The sequence below is a fragment of the Parambassis ranga genome, chromosome 16 (genome assembly GCF_900634625.1).
Source record: "Parambassis ranga chromosome 16, fParRan2.1, whole genome shotgun sequence".
NCBI classification, from domain to species: Eukaryota; Metazoa; Chordata; class Actinopteri; family Ambassidae; genus Parambassis; species Parambassis ranga.
In genome coordinates this window covers 6,464,250-6,489,611 of record NC_041036.1, presented here as the reverse complement: position 1 = coordinate 6,489,611, position 25,362 = coordinate 6,464,250, and the positions used below count along the sequence as shown (strand labels likewise).

The 25,362-nt window shown below is 42.4% G+C and overlaps 1 protein-coding gene across 2 annotated transcripts in view; it reads left to right on the top strand.

The window, feature by feature from the left end:
• The window catches only part of znf407 (zinc finger protein 407), a 123,728-nt gene extending 98,569 nt beyond the window's left edge, over positions 1-25,159 (top strand). For both annotated transcript variants that reach the window (XM_028426288.1, XM_028426289.1), the window contains one exon: positions 23,726-25,159. In XM_028426288.1, the coding sequence (XP_028282089.1) occupies positions 23,726-24,606 (881 nt within the window). In that variant the 3' untranslated portion in view covers positions 24,607-25,159. The remainder of the gene's footprint in view (positions 1-23,725) is intronic.
• The last annotated feature ends 203 nt before the right edge of the window (positions 25,160-25,362 follow it).

The window sequence follows — 25,362 nt, the reverse complement described above, 5'->3', positions numbered from 1 at the left end:
AGATCTGTTTTGTTATATGTATGTATTTTGCGTGGGTACTCAGTTTATGTGTTTTATGTGTGTGTGTGTATAAGGGACAGAAAAACTAAAAATGACAGTGAATGAAGGACTAATCCCTTTGGGCACATAGCGGAATCCAATACCAAGTACCAAAATCTCATCATTTCAATTATCATATTTATCATATTTATTCATTTTCTCCCAGCCAGGCTTAATGCCGTCTCTCTTTTCTCCTCCCTCTCTCCCTCTCTCACCGCTCCTTTCTCTGTACATTAATCTATTTTTTTTTCCTTCCATTGCTATTTCCACTAGCGACATGTGAGCCTGCCAGTCATGATGACTGACAGCACTCAAGTGGCCTACAGAAAAGCAACTCATTTTTTCTTTTTCTTTCCCTTTTTTTTTTTGGTCAGACGTTGTGCTGGTGATGCCGAGGCCTTATCAGGAAACCCAATTTATTGCCGTTTCTCTGGGCAAAAGGGGTTGCCACTCACGTTGACTGACAGCTCTCAGATTTGCTGGCTGCAGTGTAGGGATTTCCTTTAAGTTGTTATGTTTTCTCTTTTTTTTTCATACTGTCGGGGATTATTCTATCTCACACGGATGTGCGTTCACGCTTTACACACATACACGGAGACACAGCAGATAGATCAGCCGCACTTTGTTTTCAACTGACCTTGCTGGTAATTTTGACTGACGGACTGCAATCTGTGGTTCTGCCTGCCACACAGCAGGTTAAATTCAGCCTTGTGAACATCTTTGTTTGGGTAATTGTTTGATTTGTGAGGGAGGGACTAGGGTTAAGGAAAATAAACTCACTGGATTCATGCAGGGATTGGTATTTCTGTTATGTTTTTGCGTGCTAGTGCAAAAACATATTTGTTTTCTCAGCTAACAGCATTTCATGAGGGACATGTATGAATGTATGTTCTCATCTCAACTGTGTGTTTTAACATTTCCCTCCCTCCTTGTGTGTGTGTGTGTGTGTGTGTGTGAGCCTTAATACAGTGCATGTGTGTGAGCACCTTTGTCTCTAATTTAGTTGGGAACACATCCATGTCTGTCACCCTGTGTAAGTTTTTTTTTTTTGCATGTATGCAAGTGATGCTTGTGTATGTGTGTGTGTGTCAGCTCCCATAATGTTTGCGTTTGTGTGTGTCAAGTATGACCTCCGAATCCTAAGGCTTATCGTGGCGGTGTTCCACATTATTGATAGCGAGCGGAGATATCGACAGGCCAAGCGCCGGCAGCTTCCAGCAGCGCCGGCAAGCGGGATGGGACTTTGATATGACATATTGTGCATCTCAGCACAAGCCATAAATAATTCTGACACGTTTTTGTATGCATGGGAAAGTCCTTGATTCAGCCTCCCATAAAAATAAACTTCTATTATGGAAGGTATTTGTCAAGTGGGTGCGTGATGGATGGCCCGGCGTTTACCCCATGGCAGGACGATGGGTTATGGATGCCCGCCGCCCCTAGCCGGGGGAGGAGTCGCACCCAGCAACGCTGACACCAGAGTAATTACTGCCCTCCTCGCCACGGCAACGGAGGGAGGGAAGTGGAGGAAGGATGAGGGCAGAGAGGTGGTGGTGGTGGTGGTGGGGAGGTGCTTTATACACACACCTGCACCTCTCCGCAGCCCCCACCCCCCCACCCCCCTCCACACTGTCCTGTAATGCTGCTGGTGTAAAAAAAATGAGTGTGATGAAAGCTGGAAGGGCTGTGATGATTGGACACAGACAGATGGATGGACAGATATAGGGATAGATAATTAGATTTGTGTATTGATTGATTGATTTAAAGAGATGTATACTACTATTCCTAATGACTTTGTTTCATGTCATATTTTCTTTGCCTAATTACTGTAAACTAATGAGTCTGTGGTCTCTGTTTTGCTATGGCCGCAGAGATTTTTATCAAAGAGCTCTCACTTTGATCAAAGGTTATTTTATTCCATTTCTTTGTCGTACAGTTTTCATTTTTTGTCAATCAAATTATCAATTAGCTATGAAAAATTTCACATTCTGATAAGACATCTTGGCATCAAGTAGAAGAACAGATGTGCAGCAAAATAATATAAAGTACCATAAAATCTGTGGTTATTATAATATTTATAAATTCAATGTTTCCCAGATAGAGGTTATGCAGCTTGACCTGAAATGTATCTAGAAAGCGAGGGAAAACTGTTGCTTATGCCTGGGTATTCTCATGTTGGCACACTTATGAATATGTACAAGTATTTGCGTGTGCTAATTAGCACATGTGTGTGTGTGTGTCTTCTTGTCAATCTGTGGGCCCAGCAGCCAGATTGAGTTGAGGCTAGGGTGCCATCTGAAGAAGAGGAGGAAGGTAGGCGTGCAGTGAGGGACGAGTGATGATGCAGTGCTCTCCGAACCGCTGTTACCCCACTACCCTGTGTGGGCTTGCAGGTGGGGCATACGGTCAGAGTGGAGGGGCACAATGGCAGCCAGTCAGTGGGAGTGACACCTGTTCACTGCTTGCCCACCCCTTCATCCTTACAGCTGTTTCACATCCTCCGCCTCAACCTTTCCCTCCCCTCCCAGTCTTCTCCTGCTTTACAACTCCTCCTTCTTAGCGAGCAGAGTGGAGAAGGAGCCTGTCACAGCAGGCTGGGGAGCAGTGAGTAGGACCGGTCCAGATGTTGTTACAAGCGAGGAAGGAGGAGGGTTCTGTCAGGACACAAACACAAATTCAGACAATTACTGTAACATCAGCAGATTGCCTCTGTGCCACTAGGGCTGTTGTTAAGTGCGATGATTGGTACAAGATGCTGTGTGTAAGTCATGCACAGCCTTCAAAATCACAGGTGAACAATGATTTAGAGTGTTTTTTAGAACAGTTCACTGACAAACCTTTTGTCAGTGAACTGGACTTGATTCTTCTTTTAGATTTCTGCGAAGCTGCACAGCTACGAACCTATTTCACAGCTTAACCCTTCACTACACCCCTTGCATATTAAAAGCAGGCAGTATTATCAAACACATGTTTGCATGAAACAGGCCTTGTTTAACCCGGTAACCCTCTCTCAAGGTCCAGATAGGTGGACTGAAGCTGCTGTCGGCTGCTACAGATTGGGGGTCAGGGAGAGGAACAGGCCTCGGTCAATAGGCTTAGAAGACCATCAGGGACTATTGATTGTGGCGGACAGTGAGGCCAGCTCTGCACTAATTGTTTCTTTACTAGCCTGTGGCAAAGACAACAGTCACGGGCAGAGACTCATGAATCTTACATCTGTTTTGTTGCGAAAGCACCGGGAGTTAATAGCCTTTGATTACTGAGGGGTTTGTGTGTGTGTGTTTGTGTAGGTGTGCAGTTGTGAATGAGGCGCATGTTGCTGTGCGTGTAATATGTGTGTGTGTGTGTGGGTGAGAGAAAATCAAGGATGTAGAAAATAGTGGATAGATTTTGTATCAATTAAACATTCTTGCATTTCTTAATGATTAACTTCTGTTTCAGAAGAAGAAAATGAATATTAATGTTGCAATAATTCAAAATTAATATTTTGACTGCTTGTTTCATTTAAAGCAAAACATAGGAGCCAATAGGATTAGTTAGAGTTTTGTTTTCAACAACATGGGCCTGAACTGTGATCCTCTGAAATACTGCTTGTCCCAAACAGAGAGCATCGACACATTAACCTATAAATCACCATGTGCTGATGAATTAAGAAATGTTTTAAAGAGGTATGGTTGAACATCTGTACTGAATGTTTCTCCAGCTGAAAGAAATAGTTTGCAATGCTGTTTGAATATGACACTTTTCTTTTATGATGCTGCAAATGCTGGGTGATCAAAACAGTGCCCTGAACACATGACTTCCTTGTATGTTAAAAAACATTGTGATAATTATACTAATTCATTTCCAGTTATTATTACTACTACTTGAAGCTCTCCTTCCACACATCAGTGTGAGTCACTAATGTTCAATATAGTTGACTATTCAGTTGCCAGTTCTAATTGCTTCACCAGTTTACTCTTGCTCACCGTCTACACTACGATACAGTTTTTTCTGCTCACCCGCAGACACTCCCTGCTTGATTTCTGTCTAGCCGGTATCAGTTTTACTGGTGCTGTGGATCTTGTTAGTGTTCCAGAGGCCAGTGTCCTGTACAGGAGTCATATCTGCTATTCTAACCCCGTTGCAAGTGGCCGCGCTGAAAACAACTGCGTGCGGTTTGTTTATTGCATACAGCAGCAGAGTTTGTTTGTGGCCGGCTGTCAGAGCGGCCGGCCTGTTGTGATGAAAGACACTTGGACCTTCCCATCCATTTCACATTTGCTCCAATCAATTATTCAACAGGACAGCCAATTAAAAATGAGGGAGAGCGGTCAGGGCCTCGCCCCCCAAAGGCCGCCACTAGACAACTCTCTCCGTGAATAATTGGTGCAATTAATTTAGCATTGAGCAATAAAGGAGTTCTCACTCTCCTCTCCCTCGGTCTCTCTCTCTCTCTCTCTTTCCTCCTATACACTGCAGAACCTCTCAACATACCAGTCATTGCAGACACACATCACAACAACTCACACACACACACACACACACACTGCAGCAGTAATAATAGCAGAACACTCAGGGACTATTGTACAACATTCAGGAATGCAGGTGAGGCCAGAGCTTCCAATTGCAATGTGCCCTCATTTCATTGAAAGCAGTACTTAATCTTTGTATGCATTGTAATAAATCTCTTCAAGATCATTTTGAGTAATTGTATTAAATAAAAAAATGTTTTAACAGGAGCCATAAAACTGGAAAAAAAAGATTATATTTGTGGATATTTGCTTTATAATGATCACCAGTTGGAGGTAACACTTACAGCTAGCTTGTTATTTCCTAGTTATATCACTAGATGTGTACACTAAACAAAAACACAGCTGTGCCCCCTGGGACACACACACACACAATCTTGGTACGCAGCAGGAAGAAATCTAAGCTAAGATTTGGGAACCTTGGTCAGACCGTAAATTATTGCCATACAAAGGAATTATTCCATTTACTTGATTCTATACATTTCTCGCTTGTATTGTCCCTTATCTGCAATTATGGTTAATTTGCTGCTGCCCTTGTGAGATGGTGCCTGTACCAGTAATAGCAACCCACGCACACACACATTCACACATGCACGTACACACAATGTAATAAGAACACTCAGGAGGAGGGTAATAGTGACAGCTAAATTCCACAACAGCTTTGATTTATTCAATCACAACAGAAGTATTATGATGGACCAAACACACCCCCCCCCTTCTCCTCCTTCATGCCCCCCCTCCCCTCCTCCCTTTCACCATTCCCTCCTCCCTCTATCATCCTCTCTCTTATTGATCATTCTCTAACTCCCAGTATACCCCCACTCCCTTGTCCTCCACCACCCACCTCCATGAACAACCCCATGCCACCCCCACCCCCACCTACCTCTTTTGATAGCCAGATTGACAGTTGAGTAATTTCACTGTCAGTGCTGACTGACGCATGGTAATGGGAAGACGTTTCAGGGTGGCATTACAACACAAAATAATTTCCAATTTACCGCTCATCAAAAGCACTCACAAAAAAAGAGAGAGAGAGAGAGAGAGAGTAAGGGAGGGACGGGTAGAGGGAGAAAGAGACAGAGAAAGAGAAGATGGGGGGGACACAACAGTGGATTTATGGCTTCAATTACTGATATTTCACATTTAGTTTAAAGCGACATGTTTTTGTAATGTGACAGGCTTCACTGGATTTGAAAACCTCTTCAGACCTCTCCACTCTCCTCCCCCCCATGTCACCCTTTTTTCTCTCCCTTCTTGCCGTTAAGATAATGAAATGTGTGTGTGTGTGTGTGTGTGTGTATGGGGTGGTGGTGGTGGTGGTTGGAGGTTAAGAGAGTGATAGCTGTGACTCCTGAGCCTCTTTAGAGAGCCGAGGAGGGACAGATGGATTTCACTACAACTCACTCCATCATTAAGTGGAAGGGCCTTCGTCTTCTCATTGGTTGACTTTAACTCATTATTGATGAATTTTCCCATGATGCTTTAATTGTTTTCCCCCTCTTTTTCCCACTCATATGAGAATAAAGAGTGTGCATTGCACAAACATGGAATGTATTTTGAAACTATAGTGACTTTACTTTCAGATACAGGTTCCAACTGTCATTTTGCTGATACTAAATCACTGTAGGTTCTGAAAAAAAACCTGCTCACTAACTGAGTTGTCCATCAAGAACATCCTAAGACATTGTTTATGTTGAAAAGTCAAGTCAGGACCCCGTAGGGAATCCTGGTCTAAGCTGCCCTCCATCCGAGCTTCTTCCATTATATGCTCCTTTTTGTGCTTCTGCTCTCACCTGTGCCCCCTTGCTACTGCGTGCACTGCGTCCATATGTGTGTATACGTGTGAGCATATTGCAACCTGCCCTTCACCCAGCTGTTAGTCTTGTCACAGCAGAGATTGATAAGTTGATGCTAAAAGCTCTTTGTTTGAGAAGCCTCCTGGAGTGAGAGAAAAACACCACCTGCTTGCTGCAGCGATATGAATACACACACTCACATACCGTACACACATGCTGCTCAGTGCAGCTGACATTTGACAGTGCAGAAGGGGTTCATATCAAATACAAACAGCAGCCAGCAATTGTGATATTAAACCTAACTGCACCATAACTTTTAAACTGCTGTTTGGATGGTAGGCTTTTCAGATTTCATATATTTATCATACACTGTTATGCTTGTATATAGAAGAATGCTATATAATGTCCAAAAAAAAGGTCAGGCAAATTGAATTAAAATACAATCAATTATCAAATCTGGTGTGACAATTGAGCACCCATTAGTCATTTTGTTTTTAAGGTAGTCATAAGCATTCATTTAAAATAATCACAGTTAAATGATGATGTTGATTGTTACCTGTTCAGCAGGGTACAAATGTGGGGGATGTGTAACTCATTTACATTAATTATCCAAAACCTAACAAACAAGCTATGCTAAAGCGTTTACTCTCTCTCTCTCTCTATTGCATATCTTTGAAGCCAGATGATACATACAGATGATGGCACAGCAACAAAGGCAGAGACCTTATCTGTACAGATAAGGTTAAGTAAATGTGCAAAAGACGGTTAACTGATATATATTTGTGAGTGTGTGTGTGTGTGTGTGTGTGCATGCTTGTGTTACTGAATTTCCCTGTGTTTCTAGCAAAACAGGTGCCTGGCTGCCACCAGGCTGTAAACAGCTTAACTCCCACCAGTTTCTGGATAACTTTGCTACACCTGAGACATGTAAAAGAATGCACAAGAAAACAAAACAGAAATCAATACTGATAATACCAAAAGGTGAGGTTGTATACCATGCTGAGGATAGGTTATTGCTTCTCGGGGTCATTAGTTCACTTGACCTGACTTTTGGAAAATATATTGTTTTGTTCTCTTGTGCCTCTAATATAGCACCAGACATGGCCGCATGTCAGTCTTCACATGTGACATTGCCAGCAGCTGGTACTGTATGTTTAGCATGCTTTATATAAGTGCACATGTGTCTATGAGTGTGTAAGTATGTGTACGTGTGTGTATATGCATGCTGATGCCATATGTCTCGTTCCCCAGATACAGCTCCATATCAGCTCCAGAAAGCAAAGGAACAGAGCCAAAAGACTAACAGTCACCCACTGTACACTGCAGCCAACACACACACACACGTTTACACAAGCACTCAGTATCAGAGGAAAACAAGATACCTAGCAATGAGGAATATGGTTTTTTTAAAAAAAAAATGGAAAGAAAAAAGTGTAGAAAGGTTTTTATGCATGCATGTGTGATCCCGTGTGGTTTTTCTAGTTCTGGACCGTGACACTTTATCCGTCCTCTATTAGAATCCCTGAATCCAAACTTGTGGTATTCAATCATTTTGATTAAAAGCCGCGGTCTCTAACAGAAGTGTTGGGAGTGGAGCTGCACGGGGGCCTGCCACGTTTGAGAATTCATATATTTTCATAAACTTTTAACAATGTCAATGAGACACGTCTTCAATCTTTGGCTGCGCGACGGCGGGGCATTCAATCTTTCTTTAGCTTTTCGACAGAAAATTTGAATACGAGTGCAGTGTTATTAATGTGACAGTTCATATGGGGGGCTTCATGGGGGGATTTGTGAGGGTTTTTTTTATTAGTTTTGGAGACACTTGAAGCAAAGAGAGAAGGAAGGGGAAGAAACACGCTCTGTTAGGTCAAATACAGCTGGAGGGGGTCTTCTCTACATTCCCAGCTACCAGTGAAGTTAACATTTTAATTTTGCACGCCCAATTAACAACACTAACTAACCAGAGACATTAATTTCTGCCGCAGCTTCTGTATTAGAGAACCGAATACATTTTTTGTCCTGTTGTGAATCTCTTATTTATTTATCACTTTATTTTGCAATGACCCCCCCCCCCCCCCCCCCCTTACTCTCCTCATTTTTTATTGAATTGCAGTCATATCAATATTGCTCTAATACTGATTTATTCAGAGGTGTATCTCTATTCTGACTCTGTTTTATGTGGATAGTTGAGGGATTTGTCAGTATATCGTGCAATCAAGAAAAGCTAACTAACTTTAATCATATTAATATAAAATCAGGATGTTTTTCCTTCTTTTTGAATTAATTCTGATGTTCAGGTTTGCTTGAAAGTGACCCTCGTGAGTGATTAAAGCCGAATGACTTTGAGCGTATCACATTTGGATTGATAGGAGGTTAAATTTAGCCTGATGCAGTACAGTGCATCTGATTGCCCTTGGTGCCGTAAAGAGCAAACCTTGCCTAATATGAAATGGTTTGTCAATGCCAGATCAATGTGTACATCTTAAAAGAACACATGCTGGCTACATAATCTATAATGGTAGGTAGGGTAGAGCAGCGCAGCACTGTATTGAGTGTCTATTGTCTTTGACACATCTTTGGTGTCATGGGTGGTGCCATAGAGGCGCCTGAGAAACAGGCCAGTTCCCATTCATATAGCTTTTATTACCATTCTCTGGTTACACACCATAATAACACAGAGCATTTTATCAGCATTAACTTCACTGGTGTAGATATCCATCTGTCAATATGCAAACTCTGCCTATTGACCATGCTCAAATTTATGGCATGTCCATGCGTTTGCTTTGCTGCATGTGTCTTTCAACATGTTAACCATTGTGTGCACACAACTATAATATTTGGTGTGTACTCGTTACACTGTTCAAAAACCTGATATAGAATACAGCAGACCAACACATGCATATATGTAACCCGAAATGCATCAATACAGGTATGTATATCTAGTAATTAGAATCATTTTCATCTCACTTTCCAGAGGTATGCTATAGATACACAGATTTAAGTTTCTAGTTTTACAATTTTTCTTTTAACATTTCTGCACCCATCCCTGAAGGTTAGAGCACTTGTATCCCATGTATTTATGTCATGTTTATATTCTTCCCTTGTGAAAATTCACAAATGCTATGCTATGCTGCTTGGGTCATAACAACAGCAACTTGAACACAAGCACGCGGTTAATGATCAGTAACAATATTGAACAGTCTGCTGGGACAGAAGCTTTGTTTATTTTTTAAAGATACAGGTATTGATTTGATAATTGTAATTTTTGAATGGGTGCTGAATAATTCCACTTACCTCCAATAGATTGAAAATAATGCAAAAATGTCTTCGTGTTTAAAATCTGAACTGCACCACTAGAGCAAAGTAAAAGTTATCATTTAGGTGAAGTGACCCTTTAAAAGGTCAATAGTCAACCCTGTGTGTAAACAAACTCCAGTATGTGTAGTTATTCTACAACATTCTTTTTTTACAACCCCAGGTTCAACCAAACATATCCATCTAACCCTTTTGTTTATTTTTCACCTGCACCTGAGCATTATTTTTTTTCTTTAGTAGTGTGTTGTGTGCATGTTCCACTTAGTTGCACACATCCTGTGTGTGTTATGTTGAATTGAGGACCCTCCCCTGCTCTGAGCTGAGTTTCTCCCAGCCTCTGCTGCGTATCACCGGCCTGTTGTCAGGAGAATGGATGGAGTCCGTCCCCCCCAGTGAAAACCTGGCCAGACACCGAGTGCTAACCCACTGGATAACAGATAGACACAGACATCCCACATCCCTTTTGGGGATTTGAAAGGGGGGCTTCTGAGTCTGTCTGTGTGTGTTGTGTCTGTGTGTATGCGTATGTGTGTGTGTTCTAAGAGCAATCCTGTGGTCGTTTGTAACCCTGGCACTCTCATAGCACCTGCTGCCCAACCCAGGCAGCCTAGTAATGATGCAGACTGATGATGTTAATAAGAAGAGGTGCCCCCCTTGGCTACATAGCTCAGGTAGGACGCGCGTGCCCACTCATCGACACATACATATACATGCAAAAACATGTATACATGAATATCTAGATGCACGTTTAAACATTTGCAACATTCATTTGCGCACACATACAACACATTACACCTGTGATTCCTCAGGAAGCCTCTGATTCGTTTGTTGAAGGTGGGAAGCAGCTGAGCTGGGACACACTAGCTCCCTATCTGTACAGAGATAGAGAAATAATAATGGAAATAAAAATGTGTTGGCACGTACTGTGAAAATCTTTCTGCTGGAAGGAAGAAAAGGGAATTATCACATATACTGATGTCTTCATGCATGTAGCAATACTCTGTCTCTTTTTATTTAGGAGATAAACATCAGTAATTGGTGGTTGATGCACACTTTCCAGGTTGCATTTGCTACAGGTACATATATATACAATAGTTCCCTTTTAATCTCTGTGTGTGTGTGTGCTCTGGTTTCACAGGTTTGTAGTGTTTGTTTGTGGTCTCAAGACCTTAATCTCTTTGAGTCATAATGATACTGTGTAGTAAACGCTGGCTGGTTACTACAGGTTGGTAGTTACTTTATGTCTCCCTCTGCAGTGTCTTCTTTTTTTTTTATTTTGCCTCACAATCCAGAAGAATTGATGGAGTCGCTGTGTTTATTCCGGCAATGTCAGCACCGCACACACGCTTTCACTCTCTTTCCCTCTCTCTCTCACTTCCTCTGTCTCTCTCTTCCCCTTCTCTCTCACGAGGTAAACATATTTTGCAGAAAAGCTGACGGAGAGCTTGTTTTAACAACCTCAAGGTCAGCAAGTCAAAGCCTGCAGTCGTCGCCACCCTCGCTGTGTGTCGGTGGCCTCTGTGTTGGTGCGGGAGCGCGTGCATGTGTGTGTGTGTTACAACAGTATGGCATCTCCATGGCAGATTTATACCTCACTGTGCACCTTCAATAATTCAATAACAGTGCCTGTGTCTCCTCCCCAGCTTTCAGTGTCATTATAGAACAGGGCTAAATGCCACCAGGCCTAGTCCATCTCTCCATCGGTGTCTCTTTACTGCAAAGCCGGGACACACACACACACACACACACATATTGCGCCCACACACGAACACACTTTCTGGTGCGCTCCTCTGTTGCCCCACTTTTAGTTGAGCTCCCACAGCTTAGCAGGCTGTCTCTTGTTGCAAACGTTGCTAAAAGCCTGCTATATTTGTCATATTAGTAAACCTGTTAATTTTCAGCCACCACATGGTAATTTTGATCAGAATCCTCTTTTCTCTAATGTGACGACAGTTGCATTCAGCTACATTGACCATCAAAATCAGTCAGTTCCCCTGTTCTCTCACCTCATTTATGGCCTGTCGATGCCTCCTCCCTGCAGTGTGAGGCTGTTTTAACCCTCCTGACCTATGTCCTAGCCCTGCTTAGCAGTTTTCTGGACATCCGTGACTCCTCTGGTATTACGGAGCTCCTTCAATCTCTCCCATCGATCCAGCTCCCACTCTGTTGCTATGTGCTTCAACCTCTCTCTGACCCATCCTCTACTGCCTCATAGTCCTGTCTGGTAATGTGCCCTGTGCAGTGCCCTCCCCCGTGCATGCTTCTATGTGTGTGTATGTGCACGCACGAGTGTGTTTGCCGCTGACCTGAGTGATGAGTGGTGACCCTCTGGCTGGCGCCTGGCGTCCTCCTCACTCCTATTGATTAGATCTGAGGTTTCATACAGTAGCCGCCTCACGTGACTCTGTCATTTACTGTCTCTCCACTGTCTCCGACCTGTCTTGCGCATACACACACACACACATATTCATGCACATGCATTCATTCAGTCAGTTAGGAAGTGTGTGTGTAAGTGATGAGCGTGTTCTTGTCTGCACTAATGAATGCGAGAGGGGTTAAAGGGTGGCATTCCATATTGCATGTATGAGCATACATGGGGATCCAGGAAAATGAGTTTAATTAAGAGACAACAGATGCAGCGGGCTAACTTGCTTGTATCATTTAGCTTATAGCTACAGAATGAGTCAGCAGCAGAGTGAAGTGTAAGTGAGGGATCAGAGAGAAAATGAGGATACAGCTGTCGATGTTAATAAACATCTTAGGATTTGATTTGATTTGATGAAGTGTGAGTTGTAAGTCTTTTCATTTCTCAACGTGCCAGGTTGTTTCCTGCCCTCGCAGACTTTGGTAAACAGCGTCCTGAGAAAAACAAGACCTTTTTGTGTGTGTGCGTACATATGCCTCTTCCACTCAGTCTTTGCCACAGTAATGCTCAGGTTAAGTGTAGTTGCAGGCTATTATACATCATTAGGGTAAGTAAGGCTCAGGCAGGCGCGGCAAGAGAAATGGACTCTTTCAGATGCTTCATTCCTCACCAGCCATGGCTGCAATAGGACCTGACGTCACCCTATGCACACACACACACACTCTTGTATACAGGCACAAACTGCTACACGTTGAAAGCAGCTAGTCACTTATCCTGCCAGTCAGTCACAAATCACCCTGTCAATCAGGTGGTTTATAGAGGCCGAACCCTCGTGATCGCTGCTAGTCGCTCAGTCCTGCCTGCCACTCGCCTGCCCCTGCGGAAATTAAAGCATTCTTAATGGATGGATGTGAGTGTTTTATTATGTTTTCACATTTTATGATGCATGTTAACATCAGCCACGCTGGACTTGGAGTGTGGTAATTTCTTCTCACCACATCAATTAGAGTCAGGCTTGTAGATAGCCTAGATACAGGCCTTTTATTAAAATTAGGGATTAGACATCCTGTGTGATAGATAGGAAGCAATTCATTTCAGTTTTATTGTAGCACTGATTAATAGTGCATTTATTCTTATGTAATATTTGTTGTCATGAATATGTTACATCTTGCTGAGGTGTTTGCTCTGAAAGGGTCATATTAAAAGTAAATGGAAACACAAGCTTTCCTCAGACTAATTCTATACTTGATGTTGAGTTTTTTACACCACAGAGCAAGATGTCTTCTGTTATCTCTCTCTGTTGTTGTATTTCACATTCAGAGGAGGTACTGCGGTGTCCTCTGCCCAGTGAACAGACCTCCAGCTGGGTTTAAAGACAGAGGCCGGCTGGGTGGCAGAGCCACAGGAACTAGGAGGTGATAGATGAAGGAGGGCAGGAAAAAGACTAATTGTTCTCATTACAGAACAAATAAAAATCAATACCTCTCAAAGGAAGGGGAGGTGGTAGTGGTCTTGAAGGGCACTGTAGTTATTGCATAGGAGTGGATTTTGTTGGAATTGCGAGCGGTGGCGAAGGCGCAGTGGAACCGATCACATTTGAATGCTAATTCCGATAAAGGACAGCTAGATTAATAGATGGGGCGATCCGGCACTGGTCCTTCCCCACATAAAAGCGGTGGGGGTGTGTGAGATTGAAGTTTTAAATGCAATTAAATGAGAAAACACATGGTAAAAAAAGGGGGAGATATTTCCCCAATTTTTTCAAATTAAAGCAGGAAATTTCATTACCAGGGGAGCATATTTTACAAAGGCAATTACAAGGTTAATACATCTTCAACATCCCCCTTTAAAGTCCTCATATATTTGTTCAGGGAGTTCGTTCTTGTATTTTAGTGTAATTGGCTATGCAGTGGCTACACAGAAGGTCTATGTATATACTTAACCTTACCTTAAACCAATACACACATAGTCCTTACTAGTGTATACAATAATCCAACAATACTCTTTACAGCTCTAAATCACTATGACAACTATTCAAGTATAGCTGAGCCAAACAACATATGCACACCCTCTCACAAATACACACATTTCTGCAGAGTTCCAGTAGCATATTGGCAGCAGAGTGTGTGTGTTGCAGACACACAGTGGATCTGGTCTGGCTTTTCTCTGACAGATGACAGCATCGTGTGCATGTATTTCCATGTGTATGTGCATACATATGTACAGCATGTTCGTGTTTATGTGGAAACAGCTTTCACTCACACATGTTCATCCGACCAACGATGTAAATACTTGAGTAATCAGAGCGGGGCAACAGAGTGTTCATGTGTTGTTGCGTAAACTTTGCACACACAAAGTGCATAAAAAAAGTTGTAAAACAAAGTTTAAAGAGCACTCAGTTTTATGAACAATATTTCAATCAGAAGTTGAAAAAACTAAAGAGCTTTAACATGTCAATGTCAATCTTTTCAGAGCTTCCTCCCTGTCAGGTTGTTTTCCTCTGATTTAGCCTGTCTTACATCCATAGAGACAGCACACCGTATGATAGAAATTCAACAGTGAAGCAAATTGGCAGAGCCACAGAGGGCGGATCGACAGTGAGAAGACAAGCTGGGAAGGAGGCGGAGAGCAGAGGAGGCAGTGTGAAAGATAGAGAGAGAGTGAGATGGAGATGATGATGGAGAGAGAACGAGGCTGTGGTGGTTTATATAACATCTCCAGGATGGTCTTTGGCATGCGTCAGGGGGCTGAGCCATCAATCACTCCATCTGTGTAAAATCACGAGCTGACTCCAATATTGCTAAATATTTATACTGTCACATACACACAGGCGTGCAGATGAAAAGAGCCATTCATTAAGGCCTTCTCAGGCCTGTCAGCCTGGAGATGGAGATTAGAGAAGCAACCTCCCACTGCGCCTGCCTCTCCTCTCACCGAGCTCCTCAGCCCTATATATAGAGCCATCAGGACGATAAATATCTTCAGCATGCCTCTGTTAGGTAAATACCCAGTAAATATGGCAGGGAGGATCGGAGACTAAGCTAAACAGACCTGTGTGAGTGTGAGTGTGCGTTGTGTACTAGTGTGAGTCATTCAAGGGGGAACAATAGGGACTCGTCACACTATATTTTGTATGCGGAATACTGTATGGATGGCCAGGCTTTGATTTAGCTGGCATCAGTGATGTTGTGGTAAATAATATAAGGTGGCTCAACTGTTATTTTAAGTGATGATCACCAGCCAAATGACTATTCCTATTCTCTAATCTGTTTTCAAGCAAACATGACTATACCCTATACTTATAAGATTTGCTCATAAATCTGTAGTCATAACTCACCCTTATTTCAGATTACCAGGTTGGATGTCTTTCATAGTGTTATGCATATTGCCAGATCCAGTATTTTTGATACTAGACCTAGGCTGAGCTCTACTCATTTAACTTTATTTAGGTATGCATTCATGTAAAATAAATGTAAAATCTGCTTTTTAGGGGCATCTTGTGATGATGATAGCCAATAAAATGTGGGTTAAGATTATGGCATATAGGAAAACTCTGCCTTTGAATCAGTATTTAAAAACCAAACCTTTATAATATTTTTCTAAACCTAACCAAGGTGTCAGACTAGTTAGGTGGCCCTGACTGTGGTGTATTGTGAATGCCTTCATGCAGTCCTAAAGAAGACTGAAGTCATTATCAGTTAATCTTAAAATGATTAACTGATAATAGAATGTAGGTCCTGCAAAACAAAGTGCAAAGCCTTAGTCAGATGTTTATTTTACAGCAACCCTAAATTGAAGATGTTCAATTTACTGTAATCAGCAGTTACAAACAGATAAAGGTCCATGAGTCTTTGAGTAGAAGTCGTTTTTGATCAGACCTCCAGCAGTGAAATATGATTGACATTTTCTCAGTTTCCAGACTTTTTAATTGATTTTATTAATTAAGAAAAAGCTTGAGGGTTTAGTAAAGTAAATTATTGTCTTTTGCAATCTTAAAAGGCTACTACACATACTTTAGAAAGCGTTAGACAAAGAAAACCTCCATGACTGATGGTTGTCATCAAACTTGAAGATTTAGGCCTTTCTTTGTTTGCTACTCCAGCCGTCTGCACTGAGATATTCTGTCTGCGCCTGTCTCTTTGTCTTTAGTCTTTGTTTATTCCCTTTCTCCTGCAATCCATCGGAGACCACTGTGACTTCATTTCTCCACCCAGTTTTTAGAAATTCTGAAGCAAGCCATTATGTTGCGATTATTCATTTCATCCGCCTTGACGGACCTCAGATCACTGCGCGGGCCAGGCCTTGGCAACAAAAAGACATCAGCAACATCATCTTCACACTGTAATTACCAGAATGGGGGGAAATTTAATTTTGATTAGTGAAAAAGCTTTTATTCTCAAACTCACATCCATAATTAATCATTAAATCATGGGAGAGTGAGTGAGAGGGATAGATTGGGGGGGGTGGATGGAGGAAGAGAGGGAGGGATGTAGAGAGAAAAGGCATGCAATTATCTGCAGAAGTTCGACATCCCCAGTAAATCCACGGAGCCGTCTGACATTGCTAATTAAAGAAGCAATCAAAGGTCCACCTCCAGAGCTTTTGAGAGAAAGACAAGAGAGAGGAGGAAGAAGGAAACAGGACAGAGAAGTAGAAAGAAGGTCTAATGGGTAGAGTAAGAGAGGGGAGGAAGGAGGGGGAACATGGGAAAGAAGAGTGTTATGATCTTTGTTATTGTTTCATATGTCAACCTCCTCTCTTGGATTCTTGGATGAGGCTCTTACACGCCTCCTCGCTCTATTCCGTTTCCTTTTTTTTTCTTCACACGCATCTGGCCATCACACTATGATCATTTCTGACCTTCATCAGTAGAGTGCAAATAGATGTGATTTACAGCATCAGGGAAATAACCAGCCGTCCAACAAAAAGTAATGCATTAGTCATATCTGGTTAGTCATTTTTAAAGTTGAAATGATGCATCTTCTGATGCTTTTCTAGCTTTTCTATGACACATAATCAGTGATGTAACCTGCAGTCATCAGGTGTTTCAGGCCTTTCAGCATCAGACGCCCTCTCACTGGCAGCCCTGCTGAGGCTGATCAGGCCTCACTTTGTGTGGTTGTAGCAACGTCCCACACGTTCGCTCTTTTTATCCATAGCCAACCAGATGAATTCTCGGCAGCCTGTGAGTTGTGGTAGATGACGTGGGCCTGTACTTGCCCTTGTGATGCAAGGTGCACCATTGATCTTGGAGAGGGACTTTCCAGTCTTGCCATATTACACTTCCTACTGCATGCCAGTACATACTGCACTAACTGTACTGGCTAACAAAGTCTTTATTTCATTTGAACATCACCTCCAACTGGAAGAGGTTGGTGCAGCTTAGTTAACACCTAATGATAGCTGTCTGCTCAGGTTGTCCATTAACTGAGACAATTGGCTTATTTATTACTCCCTGAGACTATATGGGTTTTATTGTGCTCTTTGATTTCATCAGTGTTCATATGTTATCTATTACCTAAATGTGCTCCTCATGTCAACATGTGATTTTAATAATTTACCCAAATCTAGAATCCAAATATTGTTAAAGCAGTAGCATATAAGATGTCTCTGAAGCTGTATGTATTCAAAACATCATGTATTTACTGATGCAATTTAGGTAATTACCACAAAAGACGCACCGTTGTTGAAGATGAAGGTAACGATGCAGTCAAGACGGCTTCCTCAATGATATTTTTTTTTCCTCTTCACCTTTCACCTTTCTTTCCCTCTGTCTCATTCTGTCTTTCTCTCTGAGGGCACAGACCTGGGGGACATGAGGTAGATAGAGTTAGTGTGGACCAGATTAGACTCACACTGGGTCATCCTCTGTCAGCAGAAAAACAGCTGAGAGCAGGACACTGACCCGTGTTCCCTCTGACCAGTAATACTCCACTATGTGTGTGTATTTGTATGTATGTGTGTGTGTTTGCACTTCTCACCTCCTGAGCCTCTTCCACTTCAGCCGTCAGACGATTGTATTTTATGGAATAAGGCTGTCGAGGTTATGAATTAATGAAAATTTCTGTCTGAACTGCTGTTTTTATCATGTTGTTGTTTGCTGTCACACCAGCAAATAACAAAATGATTAATATTGTTTTGTTTTTTTTTTAGTGTGGATTCTGTACTTTTGCACACTTACACGTAAAATGTAGCACAGTGAGACAATTCATTCGAGAGGAGCATAAATGTCACTTTCATAGAAAAACTGCACAGTCCATAGGCTGTTACAGATAGGTCTCATTTCAAGTTCACATGTTGGCAATAAAAATTGACCAGAAAATGTAAACTCTTCATGTTCTTATACATGGAACCGTTAAGTAATGCCGCACTTTATGTTTTGCATGGCTTCCATTACACAAAATGACGAGACAATGAGAGAAACATGAAAGAAAACGATGTACCGATTGAGGATTACAGCTTTCCTGCCAGATCCAAACACTTCTCTCAATTGGGGAAAATTTAAAATGAAGAAAGTAAAGAGACTATAAACCATAGAAAACACTCAGCCTTTCACAGGAACCAGGAACCCGCTACAGAGAACACTTCACTGCCAAAGACATAAAACATAACTTCTGTGGGCCAGAGATTTTTTTTTTTTTTGCTATGACAGCCTTTTTAAGAGACTTATGATAGAGCAAACAGCGCGTAACATCAATTGCCCAAAGAGAATACCAACACAGGCATTCATTTATGTCACAGTTTTGCAGATTATTTCAAAAGTACTCAATGCTTTCTTTAACTTCCCTCTGCAGTCGCTGATAGATTAATATTGGCTCTCAGAGTCACCGTATCGGTGTTGCAGCCCAGAGGGCCCTCTGTCAGTCTGTGCCCTCATTCTCTTCTGTTTATTCGTCCTTGGGGTGTGTTCAGAGCGTCTCCATCTCTCTCTCTGCCCTGTCCACCCTGTGTCAATCTGGCGGCTGTATAATTGGTTGTTTTTTGTTCGGCCGGCCTGTCCTTCGTGGCGTTGATTCATGGCGTTTGTAAAGGTGACAGTAGCAGCTGTCCCTACCAGACAAAGTAGAGCCATCACTAGGTGGACCTCAGCTGACCTGCTAGTTTGTGCACATACACACATCTGTCCATACACATACTCGCATAGGAAACACATGCAGCTTTTACTTTTACTTACCTCCCAGGGGGTGGGCAGAGGCAGGTAAGGTCATCATGTACACAGTGCAGTCTGAGAAGGTCCAGAAATACACAGAAAAGTGAATGAAAACATGCACTTTTGTATAATAGTATGTACATGTATGGCCATGCCCATGCATGTGAATGTATGTGTGTGTAATTATATATGTACATGCAATTATTGAAACAATACGAAATAATAATGAAAAAAAAGCTACATAAATGCATGCACCTAGCAGCACACACACACATGCTGACACACTGAACACCCCCTTATACGCAGGCCTTCCCTGGTGACCTGGATACACCCAGAACTGACACTTTATCTACTTAGCAGTGTCACCTTCAAAAGCCTCTGATACACACACACAGACATACACACCATCTCGTCTGTAAAAATTCTCCCACAAATAACAGCCATATGTGTGTCAGGTTTAGGGGTCTCCATCATGCTCTTTTAAGGCGCTGGCTTCATATCTATAATTGAAGGTAATCGGCTGGTAAAAGGATTGTAAAGGGTTTTGTGCAGAATTGATCATAAGCTCTGGCTTTTTCATGGTCCTGCCATTGACCTTATAATTGATTTGGTGAGCATGCTTTTCCTCTCTCTTCTGTTATACTTTGATACAGTATAATTGACTTGGCTTGCTGTAGTGTCTACTCACTCGCTGATTTCTTTGTCTTTCTCTGCATGTGCCTCTATACTTGTGAGATCCAGTCAGGATTCACCATGGGGGGTGCATATAGGTTAAGGTTAGGGTTAAACTAAAGATTACAACCACTGCAACATCCTCACCAGTATGTGTGCTCTCGCCTGATTACATGTGCATGTGCAAGTGGGCTTATATTTGCAGCAGGCTGACCTGTGTTACAGCCAGTGTAATTGATTATGTGTGTGCTGGTGTCTCGGTGTTAAGGTTAATTTCTCTAACTGCTGGTAAGTGCTGTCTGACCGCTCCCCTGGCGGCCTCTCTGAGCTGAAGTAATGCCACTTAGAGGCCCCGGGCCCCTGCCACTGGTCAGCCCATTGATCCATTGATCAATAATTGCATCTGTACCATACACTGAGCAAGGAAGCGCCCACACTGACCTGATGCTGCAACACAGCAGCTCCCGTGTAAGGCACGGAGTCACATCACACAAATGGTTATCAAACTGCGGTTCAGGGATCACCTAAGGGTCCTTAAAGGGGTTCCAGAGGAGCTGCCAGGAAAATTAGGTTTAGTTTAATAGCAGTAACATTTCATTCATTAGAAGTTATCCCATTTGGAGGGCAGAATTGCTCTCACTCCCCATGCAGTGTTCAGACTTCAGCTCTAACATTGTTTCTTAGCTGTACACACCAATAATAATCAGGTTGTTTGAGATGCTTTTTTACCAGTTTGACTTTATTTAGAGCTGGTTTTTAAAAAGAAAAAAAAAATTGTATTCACCAAATGTTCTTTTCTTTAACTGCAAGACCAAGATTTTGGTCGTTGTTGTTCTTTCCACTTCTTGCTCTTAAAGTGTACAGTTTTTCACACACACACACACAGGTTTGAAACAGTTTTGCTGAAATTTTATCAACATCAACATCATAGGATGAATTTTGTACACATTGATTATCATTTATTGATTGCGATTTACAATAAAATTGTTCCCAAGATCTTTCTTTCTGTCATTTAGTTATCAAAATCACTGTCTGTATCTGCACCTTTTTCTTCCTCCTGTTGTTTTATTCCTCTCAGGGAGCCTCCATCTTGTTTCAGATCACAGCCAATAAAGCAGCCTGCCTCTCTGTCTCTCTATCGCTCTCTCTCATCCTCTCTGCTACTTCCTGTTAAAGGAATCAGTCAGTCAGAACACTCAAAACACATATTAAACAGGCATCAGCCTCTCGCCGGGGCCAAATCACGCTGTTCAAATGTTGTTCTTCCACTGGGAGCGCAGGACAACTGAAGAGATGGGATCTGCAACATTAACTTGATTCACGGCCGCAGCGACTGAGTGACACTCCATAAACCTCAGCAGGCTGTCGCTGGGCCCTGCCGACAGCACCCCATGGCTAATGTGACACACACACACACACTAGCAACGCGTAGCCTTACCACCACCCCCACAGCACTACGCCGCACACTATGAAACAGTCACATATGCGAGCACACGGGAGCACGTTTGTTGTACATAGGCGCACTGGCAAGGCCTGACCTGAAACCTCCCGCCCACATACCGACTCATACATCCTGCATGTGATTTCTTTTAAATACATACATGCATTAATAAATATTTGGCACAAAAACAGGGCTTTAGTGCACATGCACACACTGTCGGGAGTTCTCGCACTAACATGCCTTTTCCCTCTAAAAAACACAGACACGCTTACAAACAGGTTTTATGGTAATGCAGTAGAAACTGCACAGCCATTGAGTTATTGTCCTCTCCAGTCGACCTCTCAGCTCGCAGCGTTTTGGCGTAGGCAGTTAGCATCAGCCCTCTAGCTCTGTGTAAATAGGTAACCTCTGCTGCTCAAAATGCCAACTTCTTCTGTCTGCCTTCAACAGTGCTGACTCCCTCCACACACTAACTACACTGCTTGTCACTTGAGATACAAACAGTGGAGTGAATTGATATTTGCTGCACAGACTTGTTGCTTGTGTACTGCAGTGCCACAATACGTCTTCCAATAGTTTCCCCTTCAATAAATGCATACCAGATAGATGCAGAGATAAATGGACAAACATGAGAGAAGAGAAAATAGTTTAAGAATAGACATTGACAAGTACTTTTTGATGTTCAAAAGCAGGGAGTAGAGCAACTCATTTGTGAAATTGCAGCGTATAATTGGCCACATAGAAATAAATGTTCAATGTATCCCAACCACAGCTGCACAAATCAAACAAATCACACACCTCAAAGTATACCTGACAGATGCAGGTGTATGCCTGTGTGTCATTAAAAGAGGTAACATGCTAGAGCAGCAACAAGTTGTCATCTTCTCACTGTAAGTATAGTGGCAGTTTCTGGTGATTTAAAGTGTGAACATGAGCACTGGACAGTGTGTTACATTAGAAACAGAGACAAACAGTGTTTTGCATGTCTCTTACTTTAGGTGACCAGTGAAAGAATGTATTCCTTCAAAGCCTAAATCCAACAGGAAGTGTCAGTGGAAGCATGTGTTGCCAGAAAAAAAGCTTTTTAATGCTTTAAGTTTTGAAGTTGGCTGCTGCATTCAACACCTTTCACTTTATTTGCTGCCACTAATAGGTGTGCTTCTTCACACTATGATCTGCTCTTTTATCCTAATACTTCACTCAGGTGTTGGATGCACTCATAACACATAAAGTGCTCTCCGTTTCCTTGATGGTTGTAAAGTTTGAATTTTTAAATTTAAATCTACAGGATTACTGTCAGCAAAGAACTTTGGGCCACTGCCTGCTTTCTAAGTCCGAGAGTTAAAAGCCCAATACACCTCTGTGCCTGTTCACACTGGAAGAGGACAGGGCACAGTCAGGTCAGAGACTGTTTGCAGAACAACTCTGACTTTCTGATCACATTGTCAACCTTGTGAGTGCAGGACATTAAATGTCAGAGGAAGATAGGAATATCAATGATTGATGAGTTTGTTCCTGTATGTACTGTGAGATCTATGTGATCCTGTCGCTACCCTTGGATGTAAAACCTTGTACCTCTAAAAATGTCAACTTTTCAGGAACCACGCCAAAAATAAAAGTTTAATTTCACTGAAAAGTTCGAGTTTTGAAAAGGGATTTAATAATCTAAAGAGTTTAATGAGCATGGGGTGATGGGAATCTGCTGACAATCGTGCAAACCTTTATGTGTGACTAAAACATTGCAAATTAGGGTCAATATCCACTTCTAGTGTCAAAAATGTGTGTTTTTTCATTTACTCCCCCAATAAGTTAATCGACGCTCGGCAGCATAGGTGTGAACAGAGTCCCCCTCTTCACTGTCTCAAATTCCCATTTTTCTGCATAGATTAGCCTACAAGTGTCTGAGCCAGGCGCTGTTTAAACAATGGCATTTCTAACACTGTTCCTATCACCTTGGAAACGCCATGGCAACCTGTGATCTGAGAGGGCACAGTGTGGCTCAATTAGCACCAGCCGTATCTCACCACACTCTTCCGCCAGTCGAATATCTCCATATTCTGTCTCCTTTCATGCATTAAGTGACACAAATATTTGAAGTGTTACATCACCTTTTATGTCAACTTAGCTTTCCATGTAGTTTTTTTCCCTCTTTTTTCTCACAGTGATGGACTTATACACATAGCAAGTTCAACAGCTGTGGCTCCAGAGAACATCAAGAGAAAAAATTACTATGCATTGCCATATGTGGTATAGATACTTTAGGAAGTAATCTCATCTATCTCGTTTTAAATACTTTTCTTCTGTGTTTTGTGACTAGATCCCATCTAGCTTCTTGTTTAAATCTCTGTATACCTGCATCCTTTGATGACTTTAGTTTTCTAGCAAATGTGTGTTTTCTATTGGACAAAACGTAATGTGAACTGTCTTTCCCAGGTATTGTATCCAAATCCTTCGAGTGTCGTCTGAAAGGCCAAGGAGCTACATTTGTGGAAGCAGAGGAAGTAGGCTCCCCTGTGCACAGAAAGGGCCCATCTGAAGAAACCAGCCATGATGAGCCTGTCCAGCAGGTCATCATCATCCAGGGCTATGGTGACGGGGAAGTGGCCATCGACCAGGCCCTGGAGGAGTCAGCCGCTGCCACACTGCAGACACTGGCGATGGCCGGCCAGGTGGCCGAGGTGCTCCACATCACCGAAGACGGACAAGTTATAGCCTCGGGCAGAGAGGTGGCATCCGCAGGGGCCCACTTGGCCGGAGGCAGCACCCAGTACGTCGTTCTGGAGTCGGGGGAGGCCAGAAAGGAGCTTCGGGCTGTGGCTAGAGGAGGTGTAGCAGTCACAGCTGCTGCTGGACAAAGTCACATTGTTTCTGAGTCGTCCACCGCTCTCGACGCTCTGCTCAGCGCCGTCAGCGAGATGGGTCATCAGGAGGAAATACAAGGAGAGGCAGCTGTCGTTCACCAAGTCTTGACCCCTGAGATAGCAGAAGCTGTGCAGAGTGCAGAGCAGCCAGAGGTGAAACAGGAGGAGGAGGAGGTGCAGGTCATTCAAGAGAGCAGTCAGAAGGACATGCAGGAAGTGTTGCAGCTCGCCGCATCCCAGATGATGAAAGAAGGCCTAACCCAGGTCATTGTCAATGACGAGGGCACGCACTACATTGTGACCGAGCTGGACGACTGCACCTTACAGGTGGAGGGAGGCGTGTATAGGGAGGCAGGGGCAGATGAGAGGGAGGCACAGCAGGCAGGGCAACAGGAGGAAGAGATGGTGGTATATCTAGATGGAGCTCCTCATAATATAGTCCTGGAAGGGTAGAGGAAGAGGGAAGAGTTACTGGAAGGTTAGTCATTCAATTTCAGTTCACTTGTTTAGTTATGTTAAAGTTTGCCTCTTCTGTCCCTTTTAGTTTCACCCAGCATTTATACATCGCTTCCTTCTTACTCTCTGGGGCTATGCTAAACTCAGGTTAAACATCACTTATTTAAAGTGACAGTGAAGGAAGGAGGATTTGTTGCTGAGTGAGATAACACACAATCTGCACAAGCACCAAGACATCGCACGATTAATGCCATGCAAGTCAAGAGAATGAACACACAAACTCCATGTTCAAAAGATGCATTTAATTTTCTGAGTAGTAATAATTCAGAATGCATATTTCACTCTGTAGAGGTAGCAGCCATTTTCCGGATTTTGTTTTCTTTGTATTTTTTCTGTTGCTATGAGAAAATTTTTCACCCTGCAGTGTGACAGAGTGAGTGTTTTTCTTTTTTCTTTCCATCTTTTTGTAGTGTATTATCAGTTCAGAATTAATAATTTGCTGAAATTTGAAAACATCATTTAGATATTTTACAGTATATGTATGAGAATATGAATGATAATTATACTTTTTAGGCTTTTTTCTCTTAGAAATGCAATTTAATTTCAAACAATAAACAGTGAGCCACATTTTTAATAACTGTGCCAACATTTATTTTCATGGTTATCGTTGATTGCTCTGTCAAGCACCCACTGCAGCATCAGTACTGCGATTACATGTACAGTTCAGCACCATCATACAGGCAACATGCACAT